General features: G+C 39.5%; 1 protein-coding gene across 1 annotated transcript in view; it reads right to left on the reverse strand.

Annotated features, from left to right (window-relative positions):
* EGF (epidermal growth factor) overlaps positions 1-22,951 on the reverse strand; it is a 92,858-nt gene extending 69,907 nt beyond the window's left edge. Inside the window, exons 1-2 of the mRNA XM_082629735.1 lie at positions 22,399-22,951; positions 33-232 (exon numbers count right to left, since the gene is read on the reverse strand). Of these exons, the coding sequence (XP_082485861.1) occupies positions 33-232; positions 22,399-22,525 (327 nt within the window). The 5' untranslated portion in view covers positions 22,526-22,951. The remainder of the gene's footprint in view (positions 1-32; positions 233-22,398) is intronic.
* Positions 22,952-23,765: the final 814 nt, after the last annotated feature.

A 23,765-nucleotide genomic window follows, 5' to 3' on the forward strand; every position in this document is an offset into this window, starting at 1 on the left:
TCCCTCAAATGCCATGGGAAATGGTACTTTACCTCTTGGCTTGTCCCATTCAGAAAAACTCTTTGCAAAAGTTGTCTTTCTAGATCGACCCAATAGATTCTTTCTTCATTGTAATGAAAATCCATGATCATGGACACGCCAGCATCTGCCACCAATTGCTCATGATTAGTTCCTTCTAAGTCAATCCTAAAGATCCTGTTTCCATGCGAGAAAATTAAGAAGGGTGCAGGACCTGCATGGGAAGAAAGAAACCAAACAGTATATTTTCAACGATATTTTATCTGATTAAGACAAAATACTTCCCCATGACAAATAGCACAAGCAGAATTAATTTTTTATTTTTTTTTTTGTTTGCACAAATTTTTTTGGTTGTGCTGCATGGCATGGCATGTAGGATCTTATTTCCCCAACCAGGTATCAAACCCATGCCCCCTGCTTTGGAAGTTTGGAGTCTTAAACACTGGACTGCCAGAGAAGTCCCCACAATTAATTTTTTAAGTCCTGCTTTTACATTTTAAATAAATACCATTGTTTAGATAATAAAGACTTCCTGTAGGTGTTCACAATTAATTTTGTAAATAATTTTCTCCACAAATTGATTGTAAGAAATGAACACTGACAAATTATGAAAAAAGAAATATTTGAAGAGAAAGACACTTTCTAGCTTAATGTTATTTTTATGTTCAAAAAGAAACTACCTACTGTATTCTATTGTAAAGAGGGTCTGTATGAATGTCAAATTTCATTATGTAAATTGGAAATAAAATTTCAGATATTACCGTTTTGGAAATGGATCTCCCTCCTCTAGTCTTACCTTATGAACACAGCATCCAGGTTACTGACAAAGAAGAACATGGTGAAACCTAGAGGTCTTGAGCGGAATCAGGAAAAATTGAAATGCTGTCCATGAAAGCTCTGAAATATTTTGTCCCTGTTAACATTGCCACATAAAATTTACGACTCCCAGTTAAATTTGAATTGCATGTATATTGAATGGGACATCCTTTACCCTAAAAAAGTATTCACTGTTTACCTGAAATTCAAAATTCAAGTAACTGAGTGCCCTAAACTTTTATTTGCCAAATCGGAGTAGTGGACCTCAGTGGATCTCTTGATTCCTACAAGGCCTTGCCCTGTATCCTAACCCTATGCTTGGGGTCCTGTCCTGTTCCAGGTGATGACCATCTACCCACTCAGACTCCCAAGTACTCAACACCTGCTTGGGAAGCTGATACCTCTCTTTGGAAATCTCAGCAGAAATTATTGGCCATCCACATGGAGCTTGCCTCCAATGCTCCAAGACGATGTCAGGGCACCGTGTCATACTCTGCAGCCACGGTTAGCAAGGGTTAGTTTCCTTGGTCTTTCCGGACTGAGGATGAAGAGGCTTCTGCCACTCTGCCTTTAGATAACTATTCCAGTTAACCACTGGGATGAGTGGGGAATTGCAGAAGAATTCTAACACATTCTCACTGCCCTGCTGGGCTGACTCCATTCTGTTTTAATATTAAACCGTAATAACTTAATGTGACATAATAAATGTGTTTACTGTTCTAAGGATTTCAAATGATGATGAATTAACATCCTCTTACTTGGGGATTATGTTCTAGAGTCAGAAACACTAGCTCCACTTTAGAGAATATATTGGAATAGAGATACAAGAGAAGGGAGAAGTGTAAGATCATGAGAGTTTTGAAATAGGTGCCTTTATAAATGTCTAAAAGAATTGGCTCAAATCACTCTTCCCATATCTTTTCCACAGCACAAGACCCCGGGCAGAGATGTGTAGGACAGCCCATTCTCTATTGCCATTCTAGCTGTAGAATCAGAGGTATCACAGGAGAAATGGAAAGGGCATTAAACTGAGAGCCAGGAGGCCTGGTTTCCAGCCCTGGCTCACTAGTTTCTCTGGACATCTCACAGGACCTCCCCAGCCCATATCAGAGGACTACTGGGGAAAGAAAATGAAATTATAGATATGAAACTATTTCATTATTTGTGAAGCACTACACAAATATGATTTGCCATTACTTATTCCCACAACCAAGGTCTCACTACGTAGGGTTGTACCACTGTTCAGGTTTGAACCCGTGGACTGGAATGTCGCTATAACTCATTTCTCTTATAGCAATGTATCACGGAGAAAAGGAAGGCATAGGAAAAGACACCCTAAATAGACAGCTACTAATCTGTGGGTCACAGATTGCTGCGGGCCTGTGGATTTGTTGCCAGGAGTCCTCTCTTTGAAATGTGTATCATGCATGCTGTGTAAACTGAATAGATGTGTCAATACATGTTATTAATTTTCTAATGCATTGATACATTGATGAGATCGATAAAACATTTGATTCATTCCAAAGTACTATTAAATAGGTTTCCAGGTAAAAAAAGGAGAAAGGAAAAGCACTCTAAACATTTTAGACAGAACATAGCATAATGCTTTGTACATAGTAAGTACTCAAAATTTTTTCCTAAATCAATAAATTAATGAAGAAATAATTGTATTTTTAATTTGTCTGGGCTTTTTACCAATATGAATGAAAACATAGACACTAGCAAATCTACCAAATTAATAAAAGCAGAATCTATTCTATGTTGACATTTTACTAACAACAACAAGAATAATAATAACAGACTTTCACATCCTGGTCTCATTTATTCTTAATATAACACCACAGGCTAGATGGGCCAGATATTACAGTCAATGAATCAAAGAGAAAAAATAAATCTGAAAAACACTTAGATCCATAAGGCACAGACCATAGCATTAACTTCAATAGCTTTTCAAAAAACAAATATTTATGAAAATACTAAGTATGAATAATGAATAAATTTTATCTTCAGATTTTTCTCATTCACGGGTGAATCCTAGCATCCAGTGTTTTATCATAGCTCTCAGAACTAGAAGACCCTACACATTACCTAGTTCAGTGTTTCCCAAAACTGTTTGTTCAAAACAATCACACAGGGTTTCCCAAAACTGTTTGTTCAAAACAATCACACAGGGTGCTCTGTGTGCACACATGTGTGTGTGTGTGTATATGTGTATTTGTGTGTGTGTGTGTGTATCTTTTGCAGATCCCTTCTCTGGAAATTCCATTTCAGTAAGGCTGGGCTGAGGACTAGGAATCTGTTTTCTGAATAGACAATCCAGGTGATACTTATATCTTGGTGAATTTGGAAATTGTAGATCTAGTTCAGATGAGGAAATTCAGCGACGCTTCCCGGAGTCCCACCTACAGTTGATGGTAGAGCTGGAATTAGAACCCATGTACTATCCTCTCAACACAGTACTCTTTCCTGCATTGCTCTGGGTTATGTGTCAAGACATTACAATCTTCATTTTACTTCTGTAACAGATTTGTATTCCACCTCCCTCAAAACACCATTCCTACATTGTCAGCATCATTTTGTGTAAACCAGGGCCTGGGATGAATATCTGTGAAAATGAATTGTAATATGATTTAAGAGAGAGTTAAAGACTTTGAGCATTAGGCCTGGTGAAATAGTCATTAGACTGTAGGACACTGGAAATGATAAATAAGTTAGTGTTTTTTCAAACCTGTCAAAGACTCTATAAACACTGGTATGTGGTACAATGTGTGGATTTGTCAGCAGGGTGTGCACGTTTGAACAGCTAAACTTTCCCATGTCAAAACCCGCAGCATTTATTTTGGGTGCAGTTCAGTGAGAAGGAAGTGCATAGAAAATCAAACATCACGTCTAAGGAATACAAACCCAAAAACAGCAAACAGGTCACAGCAAATCAATTGGAACCTCTGACTTCTCAACCTGGGGATTAGTAGGGGATCTTCAGGAATTAGAAAGGAGTCCAGAATGTTTGGAGCACATTGAAGATCTGGGGCCTCCATAGCACAGAGATCAATTATAAAAAGAAGTTTTTGATTGAAAGGGGTGGGGATGTGGGTGGCAGAAACAGAATACTTCACAACCATCACCCCTTCATCTGCTCTGAGTCTGGAGAAGCAGCCCCACCCAGGGAATTGAGAAGAGAAATTGACTGTCTTCTTTGGGGCTTGGGGGCAAAAGCTCGTGGGACCTGGTTTACAAATCAAGGATACTGGCAGGCATGTTAGCAAGACATGCCAACACTTAGTCTTCTCAGGCCAACACTGCCACCTGCCCTCACCGCCACAGGTTTCCTGCTCTAAATCTGGAAGCAGACTGAAGAAGGCTCACAGGACAAAAGACAAAATGGAACTCTGGATTTTCAGGATTCAATGACACTATGAGAAAAGAATGTAGATTTAAACTGACGGGCCTGATGTAAGAAAGCCTGACACCTCCTCACCTGCTCCTACCTAAGCCCCTGATAGGAGTCATTTATTCCTAACTCCCAAGGGGCTGACTTGAATAATATCTGGGTTTTATGAAGTGCAGAAAGTTTTATTTCACTCTAAAAGGCTATCCTCATCTTCTTTTTTTCAATTCCTTTTCCTTTTCCTAAAAGGGCACACATTTACTTTTTGAGAAATCATGGCTTTCTTCTCAGCTTACTCATTAGGGTCAAAATTCAGGACAGATGAGATAGAAGCCAGGTGATTCAGAAATAATACATTGAATACAAACAGCTTATACAACTCAATAACAAAACAACCCAATCAAAAAATGGGCAGAAGATCTAAATAGATATTTCTCCAAAAAAGACATATAGATGGCCAAAAAGCACATGAAAAATGCTCAACATCACTAATTATTAGAGAAATGCAAATCAAACCTACAGTGATGTATCACCTCACACCGGTCAGAATGACCATCATCAAAAAATCTAAACAATAAATGCTGGAGAGGGTGTGGAGAAAAGGGAACCCTCTTGCACTGTTGGTGGGAATGTAAATTGATACAGCCAGTATGCAGAACAGTATGTAGGGTCCTTTAAAAACTAAAAACAGAACTACCGTATAACCCAGCCATCCCACTACTGGGCATACACCGAGAAAACCATAATTCAAAAAGTCATGTACCACAATGTTCATTGCAGCTCTATTTACAATAGCCAGGACATGGAAGCAACCTAAGTATCCATCAACAGATGAATGGATAAAGAAGATGTGGCACATATATACAATGGAATATTACTCAGCCATAAAAAAAAGAAACGGACTTTATTTGTAGTGAGGTGGATGGACCTAGAGTCTGTCATACAGAGTGAAGTAAGTCAGAAAGAGAAAAACAAATACCATATGCTAACACATATATATGGAATCTAAAAAAACAAACAAACAAAAAAGGTTCTGAAGAACCTAGGGGCAGGACAGGAATAAAGATGCAGATGTAGAGAATGGACTTGAGGGGAAGGGTAAGCTGGGACAAAGTGAGAGAGTGGCATGGACTTATATACACTACCAAATGTAAAATAGATAGCTAGTGGAAGCAGCCACATAGCACAGGGAGATCAGCTTGGTGCTTTGTGACCACCTAGAGGGGTGGGATAGGGAGGGTTGGAGTGAGACACAAGAGGGAGGAGATATGGGGATATATGTATATGTATAGCTGATTCACTTTGTTATAAAGCAGAAACTAAAATAAAAAAGTCTGCAAATAACAAATTCTGGAGAGGGTATGGAGAAAAGGCAATCCTCCTACACTGGTGGTGGGAATGTAAGTTGGTGCAGCCACTATGGAGAACAGTATGGAGGTTCCTCAGAAAACTAAAAATAGAATTACCATATGATGCAGCAATCCCACTCCTGGGCATATATCCACACAAGACTATAACTCAAAAACCTACATGCACCCCTATGTTCATAGCAGCACTATTCACAATAACCAAGACATGGAAACAACCTAAATGTCTATCAACAGATAAATGGATAAAGAAGATGTGGTACATATATACAATGGAATATTAGCCATAAAAAAATGAAATCATGCCATTTGCAGCAACATGGATGAACCCAGAGACTATCATACTAAGCAAAGTAAGTCCGAAAGAGAAAGACAAATACCATATGATATCACTTATATGTGGAATCTAAAATACTACACAAATGAACATATCTATGAAACAGAAACAGACTCACAGAGATAGAGAACAGGCTTGTGGTTGCCAAGGGGCAGGGGGCCAGGCAGGAGGGAACAATTGGGAGTTTGGGATTAACAGATGCAAACTATATATATACAGGATGGATAAACAACAGGGTCCTACTGTATAGCACAGGGAACTATATTCAATATCCTGTGGTAAACCATAATGGAAAAGAATATGAAAAAATATATATATGTATAAGTGAATCACTTTGCTGTACAGCAGAAATTAACACAACATTGTAAATCGACTCTATGTCAATAAAATTTTTTTAATAAGAAATAATACATCTAGAAAGGTGAGCCAGGAGATGTGAACTTAAACTGCTACCAAACCAAAATTGGGTCCTCTTACCTGTGCACAGTAAAGCCATTCTACAGACACCAGGTTGTGATTTGAAGGAAAGTGCAGCGTTTATTGTAGGGAGTCATACAAGGAGTCCAGGACAGCCAGTACTCAGAAACCTTGGACTCCCCCATGGGTTACAGCAAAGCATTCCGGATGCGCAGGCTCAGCGGCCATCGCTCACGGGCCCAGCCGCTCCGCGGCATGTGGGATCTTCTCGGACAAGGGCACGAACCCGTGTCCCCCGCATCGGCAGGTGGACTCTCAACCACTGCGCCACCAGCAAAGCATTTTTAAAGGAAGGTGAGGGAATGGCATCCCAGGCTGTGTGATCAGCTCGCGCACAATTCTCTGATTGGTTGATGGCGAGGTAACAGGGCGGCGTCACAGGGGTTAACTATATTCATCCTTAAGCTCCAACAGGTGTGTGCTGGGGGCAGTGCTGTGTGCTCACGGTCATCAAGTAGTTAATTTCTTCCATTTGGTGGGGGTATTAGCATCTGTAAAACAACTCAGGAAATGTGCATCCAATACTGTTATCTAGGTCCTACAAAGAGGAGCTGAAGCAGAGAGGAGGGGGGAGGGGTCTGTCGTGGGACGGCCCCATAGGGTCCTGCTCAGTTACAAAATCTTAATTCTGCAAGGAAAGCTCTGAAAAATGTGAAGATTGCCACGCTAGTCCTTGAGTGGTGGTAGAAATGAGTCATCTGGAGCAAAAAATAGCCCCTTCCTGACCCTCAGCCACATTCTCATTATCAAGCTAAAGAGAATCCATTACCAGGTGCTCAGGATAGTAACTGAGGCTAGCAAGTTCTAGAAAATTAAACTTGTTCTTTTCAACAGAGCCACTCAGAATCTTTAATGTGCTATTACACACTTTGATTCTCCAAGAAGGTGGGTGGTAAATACCATCAGAATAGTAACAGCCAACATTTTGAGTGTTCTCTGGGGTAGCACATTAAATGCATTATTTGATTTAATTGGGTAACGTTAGGAGGTAGATGCTCCCAGCATCTTCATTTTACAGAAAAAGAAACTGAAGTTTAGAGCCATTAACTTGCTACAAGTCACATGTCCAATACATAACCAACTGGGGGTTTAAAGCCATGTCTTTCTGATCACAGATTTAGCTTTTAAACATCATGCTTATCCCAAACTGAATTCATCAGGAACTCATTGTTTAGCGTCTTGTAGTTCAGCTCCGTCAAGGAACCCACTTCAGGAAGCTGACCAAAAGGCTGGATTCTCTGCATCCATCCATGTTCCAGGAACTAATTAGAAAGTGGGTCTCTTTCAGTGGATTCCTATAACTACATCACCTGGATATTTTTAAATCTAATTCTATAATATGTTGCATCCCATATATAATGTATTCCCTGGGTTCCTTGACTCATGGCCCCTTTTTCTTCATCTTCAAAGCCAGCAGTGTATCATCTTCAAATGTCTCTCTGTTTCCATCGTCTTCTTTCTCCTTTGACATTCTGGCCTCCCTCTCTTAAGGATGCTGGTGAGTACATTTAGGATTCACCTAGATAATCCAGGATAATCACCCCGTTTCAAGATCACATATGTGAAGTCCCTTTTGCCATGTAAGGTCACATTCACAAGTTCCAGGAATTAAGACATAGATATATTTGGGGGCCATATTCAGCCTAAAACAGTTAACAATGGTGAACATCTTTTCATGGATTTATTTATTATCCTTATATCCTTTTGTTGAATGTATCTGTTTAAATCCTTTGCCCATTTTAAACTGGTTATTTATTTTCTTATTATTGTATTTGAAAGGTTTTTAAAAAATATATGTTGGATACAAGTCCTTTGTCAGATACCTGTTTTGCAAATGTTTTCTTCCAGCACACAGCTTGTGTTTCCATCCTCTTGACATTGTCTATGGCAGAGCAAAAGTTTCCATTTTGTTGAGGTACAATTTATAATTTTTTTCCTTTGTATATCATGTTTTTGGTGTCATTTCTAAGAACTCAACTCCAGGACATAAAGATTTCTATGTTTTCTCCTAAAAGCTTTAAACTTTTACATCTTAAATTTAGATCTATAATCTATTTTGAGTTAATCTTTGTATAAGGTGTGTGGTTTAGGTTGAGATTATTTTGCTCGTGGATGTCTAATTTATCCAACATCATACGTTGAAAAGACTATCCTTTCTCTATTGAATTGCTTCTGCACTATGTCAAAGATCAAATGAACATATTTATGTAAGTCTATTTCTGGACTTTCTTGTCTGTTCCATTAATTTATGTGTCTATCACTCAGCTTATACCACAGCTCACTATCACTTTTTTTTTTTGGCCGTGCTGCACTTGGGACCTTAGTTCCCTGACCAGGCATCGAACCCGTGCCCTCTGCAGTGAAAGTGCAGAGTCCACTGGACTGCCAGGGAATTCCTCACTATAACTTTTTAAAAACTCATAATAATGCAGTTTTGCAGAACAGTGAATGCTGGCAGAAGGTTCCTGTGCTGTAGGTAATCCTTCATCTTAAGTAAGCATGTTTATCCCTCAGCTTGTCAGCATAAATTATGCTCAATTTTATTTAAAGATTAATGTTACCATACTAAAATGCATTCCCCAACATTAAAATTTTTTTCCAGATGTTTCTCACAAACACACACACACACACACACACACACACACACATGGAAATCACTATCTTGAACTGTCCTCTGAGTTTTGCCTCTGTGTTTTCTACTTTCTGCTGGACATTTCCAGTTGCAGATGTCACACAGCCTCAAAAGTCCCTCTGCATGTTAAAAACTGAGTTTATGCAGGGACTTCCCTGGTGGCGCAGTGGTTGAAAGTCCGCCTGCCGTTGCAGGGGACACGGGTTCGTGCCCCGGTCCGGGAAGATCCCACATGCCGCGGAGCGGTTGGGCCCGTGAGCCATGGCCGCTGAGCTTGCGCGTCCGGAGCCTGTGCTCCGCAACGGGAGAGGCCACAGCAGTGAGAGGCCCGCGTACCGCAAAAAAAAAAAAAAAAAAATGAGTTTATGCAACATTCATTTGCATCTATTGAAAAGATTGAATTTAATATAGGAGTTAAAATTTTGGTTTAAAGTTCAATATGTTTTGATATTTAGTCTTTGATAACTGTCACAGACAAAATAGATATTTCACAATTGTATCTATATCAAATACAAGAAATGCTTCATTGGCTATATTTACAAAATCACAAAATATGTTTTTTAATTACATCTATCAATTATTCACAAATTTTATTGAATTAGACTAGCAAATTTCTGCCTTCCTGTATTTTAATCAGTAAATGCAAACTAACCAGGTGTTGCATTTTATATTTTTAGCAAGTGGAATTGAAAGGACAAAAATTCTTAATTTATAAGTTTTAAAAACAGTTGGGAAAACTCTGTTTACAGGATTTTTTTTTAAGAATGCAGACATGAGAGGTTTTTTGTTTTGTTTTGTTTTTTTGTTTCTTCAGAGTAAATCAGTAAATTGCACCGTGTACCAGAGGTCAGATGGGTGTCACAGAAGAAAAAAAGAAAGAAAAAGAAAAAGAGGGGTGGGCAGTAACAGGATGGGTGGAGCAGGTTAGAACTGTGGTCAGAGAAGGTCTCATGGGGGAAGTGACATTGAGAAAAGACAGAAGAGCAGGGTGGGCCAAGTAGATATGTGGGGTAAGAGCCTTCCAACCAGAAAGAAGAGCCAGTGCAAAGGCCCTGAGGTAGATAAGAGAGAGTTTTTAATAAGTGACATACTGACATTGATTCAACAACCAAATCACATGACAATAGAAACATTTCCAACATCATCAGTTTTCAAACCACTCTCTTCATCATAAATTTCCTACAATCAGCAAGTCACTTTCTCACTCGTTGTTAGAATGTCATCTTTAACTGAAAGGGATAAAGTTCTGTTGTTTTAGTTACTTTTTGAGTAGCATACCACTGACACCAATTTATCATCACAGAAAAGGTAAAAAAAATTGAAATACTTCTCCCTTTTTAAAAAGAAAAATATGTAACATTTGATCATTGTCATAAGTGCTTTGCTTCCAGATACTCTGCAGGAAGCATGTGGGACAAATATTTTCATGGTTACTCCCCATTCAACACAAAGCATTACAAAGAATCTAGTTTAGTCTTGTTTTTATAGAAATAATGACATCAGTGATGCCCCACTGCACTTTGTGCAATTCCAGTTTCAGTGATTTTGCTGCCCTGATTCCCTGTGAAACTGTGGAGATTATACTGTAGGGTCTGCTGTCATCTCACCCAAGAATGCTTTTTGTTGATGTTCCAGTAAATGCAGTGGCTCCATTGCCACTGAGTACATGCGTACTATTTTTTTTCACAATATATTTGTTAATATATAAAGAAGTCATTGACTACTGAGAAAATTTCTTCTCTGATGCATCTTTCTTTTATTGGCTTATAAAAAAGTATCTCAGTTCTTTGTGCATTTCATTGTTGAAACAGAGAGGCAAGTACAAGAGTGGCTAAGATCCCTGGCACTGGAGACAGAATACCCATGTTGACTCTTTATTGGCTCCACTATTAGTTATAATAGCTGTGTGACTTTCAGCTCATTACTTAACCTCTCTGTGAATAGGTTCCTTCATCTTGGAAATGGAAATGATAATAGTACTTTATAGGATTATTATGAAGACTAAATAAATTCATGCCAAGACCTTAGAATTTTCCCTTACATATAGTGAGTTCTCAGTAAATGTTCACTCTTAGTCTCTAGAAAATACCATAAGCTGAGATATAGCAGAAACGCCTTTACTCTCACTCAAACTGTATAATTTTTCTAATACTTACTTCTTTAAAATTTCAGTAATGCCTTCTGTGAAGTTTTCAGTAGTATTTGCTGACAAAAGAACACATTTAATCTGTTGCCATGTGGTTTTCCATGTATTACTTTAGGCATGTTCTACCACAGCAAGGAGGAGGAAGACAAGTATTTCACTAATAGTGTGAGGCTTTACCTTTTTTTTTGGCAGTCCAGACTTGTGAGGGGAGTTTATTTTTACATTGATGATTATAACTCCTGTTTCCAGAGACCACATTAGCCCTAATGACTGAAAAACTTAGGCAACAGTCACAAAAATTTTGTTATTGCATATTTCAACTTATAGAGGCTTTACCATTTTTGCTGTAATGTCAGAAACCTCAAGGGAGCCTTCTAACTTTTTATCAGTAAGCTTACGGTATGTAGTCTTGCATATCATAACTTTGAACACAACTGTGAAAATCATAAAGAGTTAATCTTCACATTCTGGATACTTATTCTTAAACATCTTGCTTGTCCTGATGGCTTCATTAGCTAACATTTTGAGGCAAATTTTCACTTGTTTTGAGATTTATCACTAATAATAGTAGTAAGCATAAATCCATTTTTCAGGCTTCCTTCTTGTTAATTTCTCCTTTTTGTCAAATCTAAATGTTTTTATCCCTTATGCAGCCAACAAAGAGCTCATTCTAAGAATAAGGGGTCAGTGCTGTTCTTTCCTCATTATCTTCTTGGGCTTGCATTATTAGCATTGTCTGCCATCTTTACCTCCTTTGCAGGAGGGTTTTTAAGTCACTTGTTAGATTTTGTAAGAGTTAGCTTTGATAAAACCAACTAATATGGTCCATAAGGCATCAGGTAAACTGTGGCCCACCCACACCTCGCCCTCTAAGCTGAGAACCTCACTGTCCCTCAGGATACCCTGGGCATCTGGATCAGTGATGTCATCACTGTCAGTCCAAACACATAACTGATGTTCAATAAATATTTGTTGAATTGATTTGAATTAATTCATTGGTATAATTGGTGTATTTATAAAAGGAAATCTCAGTCCTGCTTTCAAAGCGCTTTCAACATAGAGAGCTAGTAAGAGACTTTCCTTACACTAACTTAACATTATTAATACTTTTCAATCGAAAGAAGTAATAAAATCATTACATTGATGGGTTTTCAACATCAATTGTGGGAGGTAACATGTGCTTGGTATATATTGTAAAATGAGTTGAGGGTCCTGAATTCCAGTTCTCTTAGGAACCTGGTGAGTTAGTTCATCCCTCTGGATTTCAACCTCTCATCTGTAACATGAGGCAGTTGGGCTGGATGATTTATGAAGGTCCTTTCTAATCTAACATTTATCAATTCCTAACCTGCCTGTCTTACAGAATTCAATAGTTTCATTGTTTGCTGCATTTTTGAAAGAATCCTAAGCTTGTGGTAAATTCATAAATAGATGTTATTCATCTTAACCCCTATTTTCTGTGAAATGCTTCCATCTCTCTGCTTCTCTAAACTTAAAATACCAAATCAATAATGTGTCATTATGAGCTATAATAAAGGAAATAAAACAATAACCTAAAGCAAAAAACCTGCCCCAAGTGACACCAAAAGCTCAACTCCTGAAAGAAGTCTACAAAATTAATCAATTGATTAAATCTGTAAAAAAATTTTTAATGTACAAAATTTGGTGTTGGTCTCATTTATAACCAACACAATTATCTTCTCCTTTTCCTACCTTTACAATCATGTTCCTCATATTGCAAGGCTAAACAAATATTTGCCTATAGATACTGAATTCTGAATGTTTCTAGATGAACAGACAGAAAGAAAAGAAAATGAAGAAGTGTTGGAACTTAGATGTTTCCTGAGTTCAATTCCATTGTTCTTATTATACCACCCTGACCAGTGCTAATTTCTGGGCCCTAGCTGTAGGCATTGCTATATAAATACAGAGAAAAATACTTCATATAAGTTTCTTGGAATGTTGAAGGCAAATGTGACAAACTCTAAGAATAATTACTTAGAAAAATTAATTAATTGGGGATTTTGTACCCTACTTTATCATCAAGGATAGTAACAAATCACAGAGAATACCCTAGATGATTGTTAGGACTTGGCTCATGCCAAGAAACCAACTTCAGGTTTCTCTAAGAACTGTTGAAAATCTGAAGAAACAGGTATTAGAAAAATTACACAAAGCAAAGGTGTTTCTAATATGTCTTAGCTATGGTATTTGGTAGAGTAATAGCTAATATTTATTGAGAACTCACTGTGTGTCAGGCAAGATCCTAAGCACCTTATACGAATAAATTTATTTAGTCTTCGTAACAATCCTGTGAGGTAAGTATTAGCAGCTCATATCAGCTACATAACTGGACTTTGTCCATTTCAACAGCTAAGGCCTATCAGAACCTGCCAGACATAGTGCACTGACTAGGCGTGAGAGGACTCCACGCAAAGCAAGGCAACAAGGAAGTGCGACACTGGAACCACCACCTCTCCAAAACAGCTCCAGTTTTTCCTGGGACAAGATCAATCCACTCGTGTAAAGCACCAACCACAATTCACTCTGTCTAAAAATATATCCTCTGTTTGAAAAATGGCATTTTATTCGTCTATTGGAAGGAATAAAACCTGGTCATTTTATATGCATCAACACAGTCTGCATTAAAGAGGGATATCCATGCAAAAGGTGCTTCTATTTAGCTTTCTGTTCCAGAAGATAACACATCAATGTTGAAAGACAGTCTCCAATCATCCTCTGATGAGCATTACTGGGTACTTTACAAATGCATTAAGATTCACAATGGAAAGTTTTCTTCACATACCTTATTTTTTTCCTCTTAGGTGAAATTTTTGCCATGATTCATTAGAATAGCCAAGAAATATAAAACTTTCAGAAATTTTTCAAATGTTTCCCAAAACATAATAAGACTTTTGATCCACTTAGAGCTTTTAAAATTCTCAACAACATTGCCTCAATCTAAAAGATATACATTTCCACACACCGGGTAAATTAACATTAATGATAGTAACATTTGCAATTTCCTTGCAAACCAAGGAAAGATTAAATTCCTGTAGTAAACAGAACAATTGCATGCTTCAGGGGGAAGGGAAAAAAACACCAGAAGATCCCTGGTAGCTTCTATCTCTAGGCATGTTTTGAAACCTCATAAGGGAAGGACCCCAAATGCAGAGGATTCGTGTCAACAGCCATATGTCATGACAGTGTTGTGTTTGATGGGGTCTTCCATCTTTGACCTGTTTATACAAGGATAGCTCATGGAAGAAGAAAGATCCTTCTTCAAGCTTCTGAAATTTTAACCAGAAAAGCATTGAAGTGAACAAAATAAAATACTATTTCTCAACAGACACACCATGTGCTAAAGAACAAGACAGCTGCCATGAAGTTGTTAGGACTGTCTGTGTATCCTAGCAACGAACTACCCACAAAAAGAACCACCCCATGAATGAAATCCACTTACTACACACAAAGCTAATCCGTAGCACCCTGATAGGTGTCTCAGAATGGAGGAAGAAGGTAGTGCCTTTCTCTGAAAGGTTTCGTCTATCCTACACTGGAGGGTACTTTGCAAATAAATCAGTGCCCACCATGAATCACTGCCATTCTCACACAAACTCCAGTGTACTAAGTATCCTGGGAAATACTTGGGAAATCCAGACACTGAGCAACATTAGCATGGCCAGGCTTGGGAGAACATGAAAATCAAGGTCATAAGTGAAAAGAGATGCACACAACAATTCAAACTTCGGACTTAGAAAGGTCAAGAGGTGATGAGAGCAGAAGTTCCTGCCTTGCATTTGGCTAAAATGACTGAAGTTTCTATACATTAATTTCCAGCATCAAAGGAAAGTTTTGAATGATAACGTTAAGGAAAAGATCTCCTAAAGAAAGACATACATGTATTTACATGTATTATTCCACAACTGCCCTCAGAGGTTAGTTACATTGGCCATATAAAATACAATGTGTTTTCAGATATGGCTAGATCTTTCAAGAAGTATAAAGGTCTTCTGTTTAATGTAATTTTTTCTTCTATACCTGACAAAAACATTACACATCCTTTCAGGCCTGGATCTCAGTCATCTTCTTGTTGTGGGTCCCAGCAAATGGGACAGCTGGGGACATGACTGGAGTGATGGTATGCAAAGCTAATATTTTGTTTGTTTGTTTGTTTGTTTTTGTGGTACGCAGGCCTCTCACTGTTGTGGCCTCTCCCGTTGCGGAGCACAAGCTCCAGACCCGCAGGCTCAGCAGCCACGGCTCACGGGCCTAGCTGCTCCGCAGCAGGTGGGATCTTCCCGGACCGGGGCACGAACCCGTGTCCCCTGCATCGGCAGGCGGACTCTCAACCACTGTGCCACCAGGGAAGCCCCAAAGCTAATATTTGTATTAACATTATTGTTAATAAAGAATCCTTACAAAATAATTCTGCATTCTTGGTTCACCTAATATCCAGGTAATACTCCCTTCATGGTGAGTAGTTTTAGCGTTCTGGATGAAAGTATTCACCTGTAGGCAAGAAGTAAATAGATAGTGGGTACAGTTATGTTTCAATGCTCAAGGTTTTCTTTGTTGCTGTTGTTGTTTTTGTTCCTGGTTCTTTCTTAAAGTTAATTCTAACATTAGAAACTATAACACAGTGAAACTAACATTTTGTTCCCTAGCTCTAGGATTGCTCAAATTTGGAGTTATTACTAAAACTTAACTAAACACTAAACTGCTTTGTGGAATTTGAGAATTTCTTGAAAAATACTGAGAAATTCCTTGAAAGAAAGTACATTGTTTAAAACTGACCTGGACATTCTGGAAAAGTTCTCCAGCTATTGCGGCTAGCTACTGAGTCTTTAATTTTTTTCCTCAGAACAGGTTTGCAAAACTATTTCATTAAAGTAATTGCTGAAATATCTTAGATCAGGCAATTTACACATATTGGAAAGTCACTAGTTTCTTTTTGATTTTTCTCCACTATAATCAAAGTGACTAAAAGGTTAAGAATGTTGAATAGATTTTAGAAGACGAGTTTCCCAGGTAAGGAATTTCTGTTTCCTTTCATCTGAGGTCTAATGTTTGATTTTTTAACCGTCTGGATTAAGAGACAATATATAAATTAATCTAAATAAATTAGTACAATAGAATCTACGGGTCAATGATAAAAATAAGAGAGGAGACATCGTAATTGCTTTGTAATCCAAACAATTTGATTCTCCTAATAACAGACCACTGACTGGGGAATATTCTGCCTCTCTCATCTTCACCCACTGGTGGCTCTCATCCGTCCTCCTCCCATTCCGGCCACATCACTGAGGAGTCACAGTGCTTGTGGAAGACAGTCCCTCCTACCTGCCACTCATTCTACTATTTCACCTGAAACGTGGGACTGGCCTTTTGCTCATTTTCCTCAGCCCAAGGGAGATCAATCTTTAACTTTTAATCAGATCTTCTTTAATGACTAGTGATTAATAGAAAAGAAGAACAACCCACCTTACAATGGCTGGCCAAGACCAGACTTATGAAGGTCTCTTTTCAAGGCAGTGCCCTACCTCACTTCTGACCTGTGTCCACCGGGCCAGAGAAAGGGCTCCCCTAACCCTGGAACTCTGCAGCCCTGAGAGTTCAGGAAAAGTCTCCGCTTCACGTGGCATTCCCACCACCTGGTCTTCTCTTCTGTCTCAAACTTAACACTCCCCCATTGTGGAAAGACAAGCAAAAAGATTGGTTTAACCTGTGGCCAGAATTTCTCTTCTGAGAAACAACTGTTTTGTTTTTACTAAAACACTCCAGTGTACTATTTAGAAATTTTTTAAGGTTTTTAAATTATTATTTATAAAGAGAGGCCTAGGATATGATCAAGCAAACAGAATTGGAGGAGGAATAAATCTACAATGGTTGCCTGAAACAGATGAAGGAGGCCGAGAAAAAGAGGACTAGGTGTAGATCAAGGTCACTGAGAGAGAAACAGGGGTGGCTAAATGTGGCGAGAAGCTGGCGCTCAAGAGAGGATGGTGGGTAAGGCTTTTCCACACAAAACAATTATTTAACTTTTAAGTACAAGAATGAAAAACATTTTGTTCTAGTTGTTTGATGTGCTGGATCAGGACGTGACCATGACGTTTTTGGGTTTTTTTTGTTTTTTTTTTGTTTTTGCGGTACGCGGGCCTCTCACTGTTGTGGCTTCTGCCGTTGCGGAGCACAGGCTCCGGACGCGCAGGCTCAGCGGCCATGGCTCACGGGCCCAGCCGCTCTGCGGCATGTGGGATCTTCCCGGACCAGGGCACGAACCCGTGTCCCCTGCATTGGCAGGCGGACTCTCAACCACTGTGCCACCAGGGAAGCCCCAACCATCACTTTTTTTTTTGCCCCAAGCCTTCAGTTAAAGTTTGTACCCTCACAGCCCAAGGCACTGGCTTTTCTGAGAAGTGAAACAGGGTGGTGTGGGTGTGAGGTAATGGAGTGTGGGAAAGGGACAGCGCGTGAGGGAAGCAAGGCACACAGTAGTCAATAATTCAGTGGAAGGACCAAGTGGACACAGAGCCTTTCCTTCCATATCACCGTCCCCGCCCAGCAATCCTCCAGGATAGAGGAGGGAGACAATGAGTTCCTCCAGAACATGAGATGGAGACACAGACCATTTTTATTTTAAAATCCTAAGATACTATGACCCCAGCAGGCCATAGAGCTTTGGAATTTATGAAACTCCAACCCATTCTTAGGGATGTGGTCTGTTCTTCTGGCCCTTATGGCAGAATTTCAGTGCAACCCTACTTCAGGAGGGATCCTGGGGCGTTAAGTTAACCAACTGGGGAGATCAATTTTTATTTCTACAATTACATATTCTGAAAAAACTCATTCACTATAAATAATTCCCCTTTACTTTAAAAAAAACTTAGCAACCTTTTTGCTTTTCTCTTCATGCTTAAGTGAAAGGAGCTGAGCTAATAAGGAAGAAGGATGAAGCATTTATTCCATCATTTTACTAGTTCTCTGAAACAGTCTCTCCCAAGTAGGATGTGTAACCACTTAGAGATTGTAAGATGGTTCATTATTGTGTGGAAAGAAAATGTTCGAAATGTTATGTGTTGTATAATGTTCATAATATCAGTATATATATTATGTAAGTAACTGATAAATAAACATGTTTTGGGAGCATATGTCCACATTTTAACTTTTTTTTTTACAGATGGAAGGGAGTTTGGAGACTACTGATGTTTAAAAAAAAAAAGCCCAACCATTTATTCTACACAAGGAATTATTTCAAATGGATTTTTTATGAAGGCAAATTTGTAGATGATAAAGTAAGATTCTGAATTTACTTAAGCCAAATTACTAGTCCATTTACTTTTGATGGGAAACAATTATTTGCTCTACTCTGAAATAAGCAAATAAGTCTCACCTTCCAATTTCTAAATTGAATGTCAAATAAAATGGACAACCCCCAACTAGCCCAAAAAAGTAAATTTCATTTGAAGAACTAATTTATCATTCCTTTATATGCCCTCAACAACTTTACAAATCTTAGGGAAATTGGTTCCAAACATAAGGAAAAATACATAAGAAATTTAAATACTTTCAAGTGGCTTGTTTTTTGCTGTTGTTAAAATCACTACTGGTAAGAAATCTAACAAGCAGACTTACTTTGCACACAGTGGAATTTTTTATCAGTTGATGTCACAGAAAGGCAAATATTGGAGCTGCAGTTCCACAAGGGCACTCACTCAAACCAGTTTGATACAGTTCTGTGTTTTTAATAAACATTTCTTTTGAGCACAGAAATACAAGTTATGTATGTTGAAATTATTTTGACTACAAATTGTAATGTTATAAAACTGTCATTGGGTTTTTTCAATGTGGCATTTTTCCATGTGTAAAAGAAATTCTATTATTATAGAAGAAACTAAGCCATATTTAGAAGATACTACTACTATTCCCACCAATAAAATAATGTTAACAACAATAAAAATATTAATAGCAGCTAAGACTTATTGAGTGCTTATTACATGCCAGGCTCTGTTTTGTGCACTTTACATGTATTAACTCAGTGGCCCTAAACCCAGGCTGCCCATTATGCCTGTTGAAATCACCAAGGGAGAGTAACAGAAAAAAATGCCCAGGTTCCACCTCCAGAAGGGACTCTGACTCACTCACACCAACCGGATGCTAACCCCATTGGTGGTTCTAATGTACGGCCAGCATTGAAAACAAACACTTTAACACAATCCTGACAACAATCCTTGGAGGAGGGGGTAGTTATCTTTAGTTGATACTGAGGAAAATGACACACAGTTCACAAGCAGCAGAACTGGGATTTGAACGCAGGCAGGCAGTTTCCAAAATTTAAGCTCTTTACCACTAAGCTCTACTACCCCTCAAAGACCACAAACCACTGAGTATTTAGGTGATGCTTTTTTTCACATGGTATGCATAAAAGATCATTCCTGTAATTTCTTTGCAGTTAGATTTTTTTGAAAAAGCTTTTGCATTAACTCTGGCTGAAAAAACAAACAAGATTTTGATCATGGAGTTCCTCTGGTTTGCACTTGACTGGGAAGCTGACCAAGCCTTAACCTGTGCTGAAATTAGTGATTTCACTGTTTGCTGCTAGAAGTGATCTCCCCACTTGCCTAACTAGTGCCCTAGGATCCAGCCTGCAGCCAGCTCTCTGAGGCTTGACCTGTACTTCTTCTTCACTCTGTTTACCAGGAAAGTTCGTATAAATAACGCAGGTACAGATATAAAACAGGAACAGTTCCTTTTCAACTGCTATTTCTCCTCCAGGGCAAATAGGCTTGAAAGTCCAGAAGCCACTGGCCAGCAGTTTTCCTTACTGCTCTCCTTATGTACTGTAGTTCAAACAGAAGCTAACAGAATACACAGTTGATTTAAAAAAAAAAAAAAAAAAAAAGCAGGAGGTGTAGGGGAGGGAAGAAATGAAGAAAACCCAGTTCTGTGTTGTTATCACTTGTTTTCTCTGGTTCACAGTCACATGCAAGACTACGTTGCATAAAGTTACCTGAATCAGACCACAAAGCATTCTTCCTGCTGGGTCAGGCTGGCTACAGGTGGTCTGTCTCAATGCCAGGGGCAAGGAATAAGGCAAGTAGAACTTAATTAGAGGAAAAATAGATGATGGCACCATATCTATTTAGAGAGGAGAAATACTATCCTCTGAAATGCATGGGGCATAGGGTGTGACCCAGGCAGTTATCAGCTAACAGGAGACGTGGAGTATCAAGTAGGGGCTTTAAACCTGTGACTTGCAAGGAACAAGGGAGCAAAGAGACAGAGTCACAAAGTGGCATCCAGACATTCCACCCTCCGTGGGGTCTGTGCCATGTCACTGCAGTGTTCAAGTAAGGCATTTTGTGATAGGATTTGATCAAAGAGATTTAGCCAAGATATGGAGCCCAGAGGAATTTTATTGAGCACAATCTGCTAGCCTCCGTGGCAGGTGCATTTCCCGTGTTATCTCATGGAATCCACACAATTCTGAAAGGGGGCATTATTATTTTTCAGCAATATTCCACTGTAGCTCAAGTATTAAGTAGGTAGCATGGATTTGAAATGAGGTATGTTTGCTTCTAAAACCTCTGTTCCTTCCACTCCGTGACACAGTCCCCCTAACTCATTGTCTCTATCCTGGGCTTCAAGTTTATTTCTTCAACCAGCCTCAGTGAAGGCACTTCTGAGCCACTGGCAGCGGGGGGGCAAGAAGCCTGAGGTGCAGACTCACTTGCTAGCAGGGATTGGGGTGTTCCCTGAGACTCTAAAGCCATGAGTAAAAGTTCATTTTCATACTATTTTTGCTCTCTCAGGTTCTGCTTCTTGAGAGGCTCCCACTATCTCTCCTCATCCCATGCAGATGGCAGTGCCTGACTCTGATCACTTGCCAACTACTTCCACCCCAAAGCGGTCCAGTCCACTCGACATGACTATGTGGAAAGCTATGTCTCCAACAGCTGTGTAACAGGCTCATGAGGTCATTTTTGTCTTTTGTCATTCCCTTTTCATTACTATTCTTCAGGGCCTTGATTAGCAGACCAGGGAAACACACTCTATTCATTCAGCAAGAATTTATTGAGCATATACTATGAGAGCAGAAATGTTCTAGGTGCTGAGGACATGGAGATAACTAGAACGCAGTCTTTCCTTCCAGTACCCTAGGGCTCTGCTCACCTGTTCCAGTAAATGCTGCCTGGTGACAGGGCCCTGACTTCCTCACTGGTAACTTCCTTTACGGGACGGCCAGGACAGGAGCCCAACAACAGCTGTTTGCCTCAGAAGTGTTCCCTTTATTCCCACTATTTCATGCTATATTCCAGAGGCTTCTCTTCTGGAAAATTTACTGTATTTCCTTCAAACTACCTCTTTTTGGGAGCTAGCCCTCTTCTCAGAAGGGCAAAATGCCAAGAAAGGAATATCAGGGCAGTTCATGGTCTGTAATGGATGGAAATGTCTAACTTGTTTGAGCAGCAGGTTGGAGACCCACCCAAGGATTAAATTAAATGAATCGAGGAGGGGGCGGGGGAAGAGACATTTTTTCAGCCAAAGTCCTTACTCAGGATTGCTATTTTACATTCAGTAGAATTCCCACTGACTCTTGATTAAAAACTCATTTAATATGGGAGGGGTTGTGGCATATTAGCATTTCTTAGCAGTTCCCAAAATTACAATGCACCTGTTACTAAAAACTGGAGCTGCGTCAGAGCTTCAGAAACAGCAGTGAGGGAGGATGGGAGGAGGTTTAACTTGAAACTTAGCTTAACTTTGACAATGATAGAATCATTTTTGTGCCCAATTCCCTTCCCATTTTTCACTGGGTGTTAGCAGCCTCTGAGTTCTTAAACAAATTTATCCGAAGGAGGATAAAAAAAAAAAAATCCATCTGTTTCCGCAGTTTCCCGTATAAAGCTAATCAACTAAGTATTTAATCACTCCTCGTGTCAGAATCAAGACGGAGGTTTATGTGAAATGCTCAGCTAGTTAAAAATAAGACCTATTCACTCACACACAGAAGAACAATTTGAGAGCCGTGAATTTTTATAGTTAGTAGCAGATTAGCTCTAACAGCCAGCATTAGAAAACAAAAAGGAAGCAAATATACACACCCAAAGACAAACCAAAAAAACAAAAAAAATGTCCAAGTATGCAAGACGGAATGAACAGGTATCTGAGGGCAGTTCCCGGGAAGACGGAACTCCTTTTGATGGAGTTACTTACCCACACAAGTAGAATTCCCATTTCCCGAGGGAGAGCCTTCAGGACAGCTCCAGCGCTGCAGTGCTGAGAGGCTAACAAAACTAAATTTAAAAACTACCGGCAACAGAAGGATAAGGAACAGCAGCATAATCTTGACGGGCTTGAACTCTCAATAGAAAATAAGTTGACTCTGCTTGAGCATAGCCCGAGCAAGGTGGGTATGTCTGACCCCCAGCGCGTCCACCCGGGTTGGCCTGCAGCCCTGGGGCATCTTTTCCTCTGCTGCCCTGTTGCCCTCGAGCTCCTTCTCCTTCAACTCAAGACAGCGTCAAAATGCAGCCTGAAGGGGACACTCCAGGGAAAGATTTCTTTATCTAAGTTTTTGGGAAGCCGGTAAGAAATACCTGACACCCTTATGACAAATTTCGCAGAGTTTAACAGCCATGCACTGGAGGCCTGCCGCGGACTTCACTGTGACAGGCAAAGCAGCAGGGCCAAGGCTAGAGAGAGGGAAAAAAAAAAAAAGGAAAGAATTGGTGGAAAGTTCCAACCACGACCCTTCATGAGGCTGAAAGAAGAAATATGGACATACGATTCCTCCCCAAACACGGTTTCTCTTTTGGAAAAGTAGAGTGACTCCCCTTTCCTTTTTAAAGCTTTTCGGCTCCACCCCTCTCCTTTAGCAACACTTGAGTGAGCCTCTGTTTGCAAATGCGAATGTGGGCAATTCCAGCTACAGGAAAGCATGGACGGTTGCCAAGGAGGAGATAGCTGGCTATTCACCATAAACATTCCGGGCAGAACCAGGGGAAGAGCAAGGAGGGGGCTGGGGAGTTGCTCGTGATGTCTTGGAGGTACCTGCTGAATATTGGCTACGTTTGAATATCTGGAAGGATGGAGACAAAGTTAAACCACGTTGCATAAATCAGTGGTGAACAGCACTGCTGATAATGCAGAGTTTAGAGCAATTGATCACTCACCTGAGCAATATTAAAGAAAAATGACCTTCAGCTCATTATTTGAATGAATGTCAACACCAGTGCACATTCCTGGAGCTTAATCTTTCTCCCTCCTGTATATTTTATAGCGGAATTTGAAAGATTATTCTTTCCAAATCAAAGGGAAATCCCTGACGCCAGACGAAGAGCTACAGTATGCACAGACACCTTTTCTTTCAGCAGGACCATAATAAAACATCGTGAGGGGCCAGGAGTGCAGGGAAAGGAGGGGATTGTTATCATAGAGCAGTGTTGGAAAAAATAAGCTAATAGCACAAAATCTGGGAAGCATTGGAAATCCAGCATAGCTGAATGCTGTTCCTTCTCAGATAGTTTAGGCTATCTTTTCACATCTCAGTGATAGAAAATAAAAGCTGCAAGTGTGGAATA

Source organism: Mesoplodon mirus (genome assembly GCF_964341445.2).
Source record: "Mesoplodon mirus genome assembly, chromosome: 2".
In the NCBI taxonomy this organism is placed as follows: Eukaryota; Metazoa; Chordata; class Mammalia; order Artiodactyla; family Ziphiidae; genus Mesoplodon; species Mesoplodon mirus.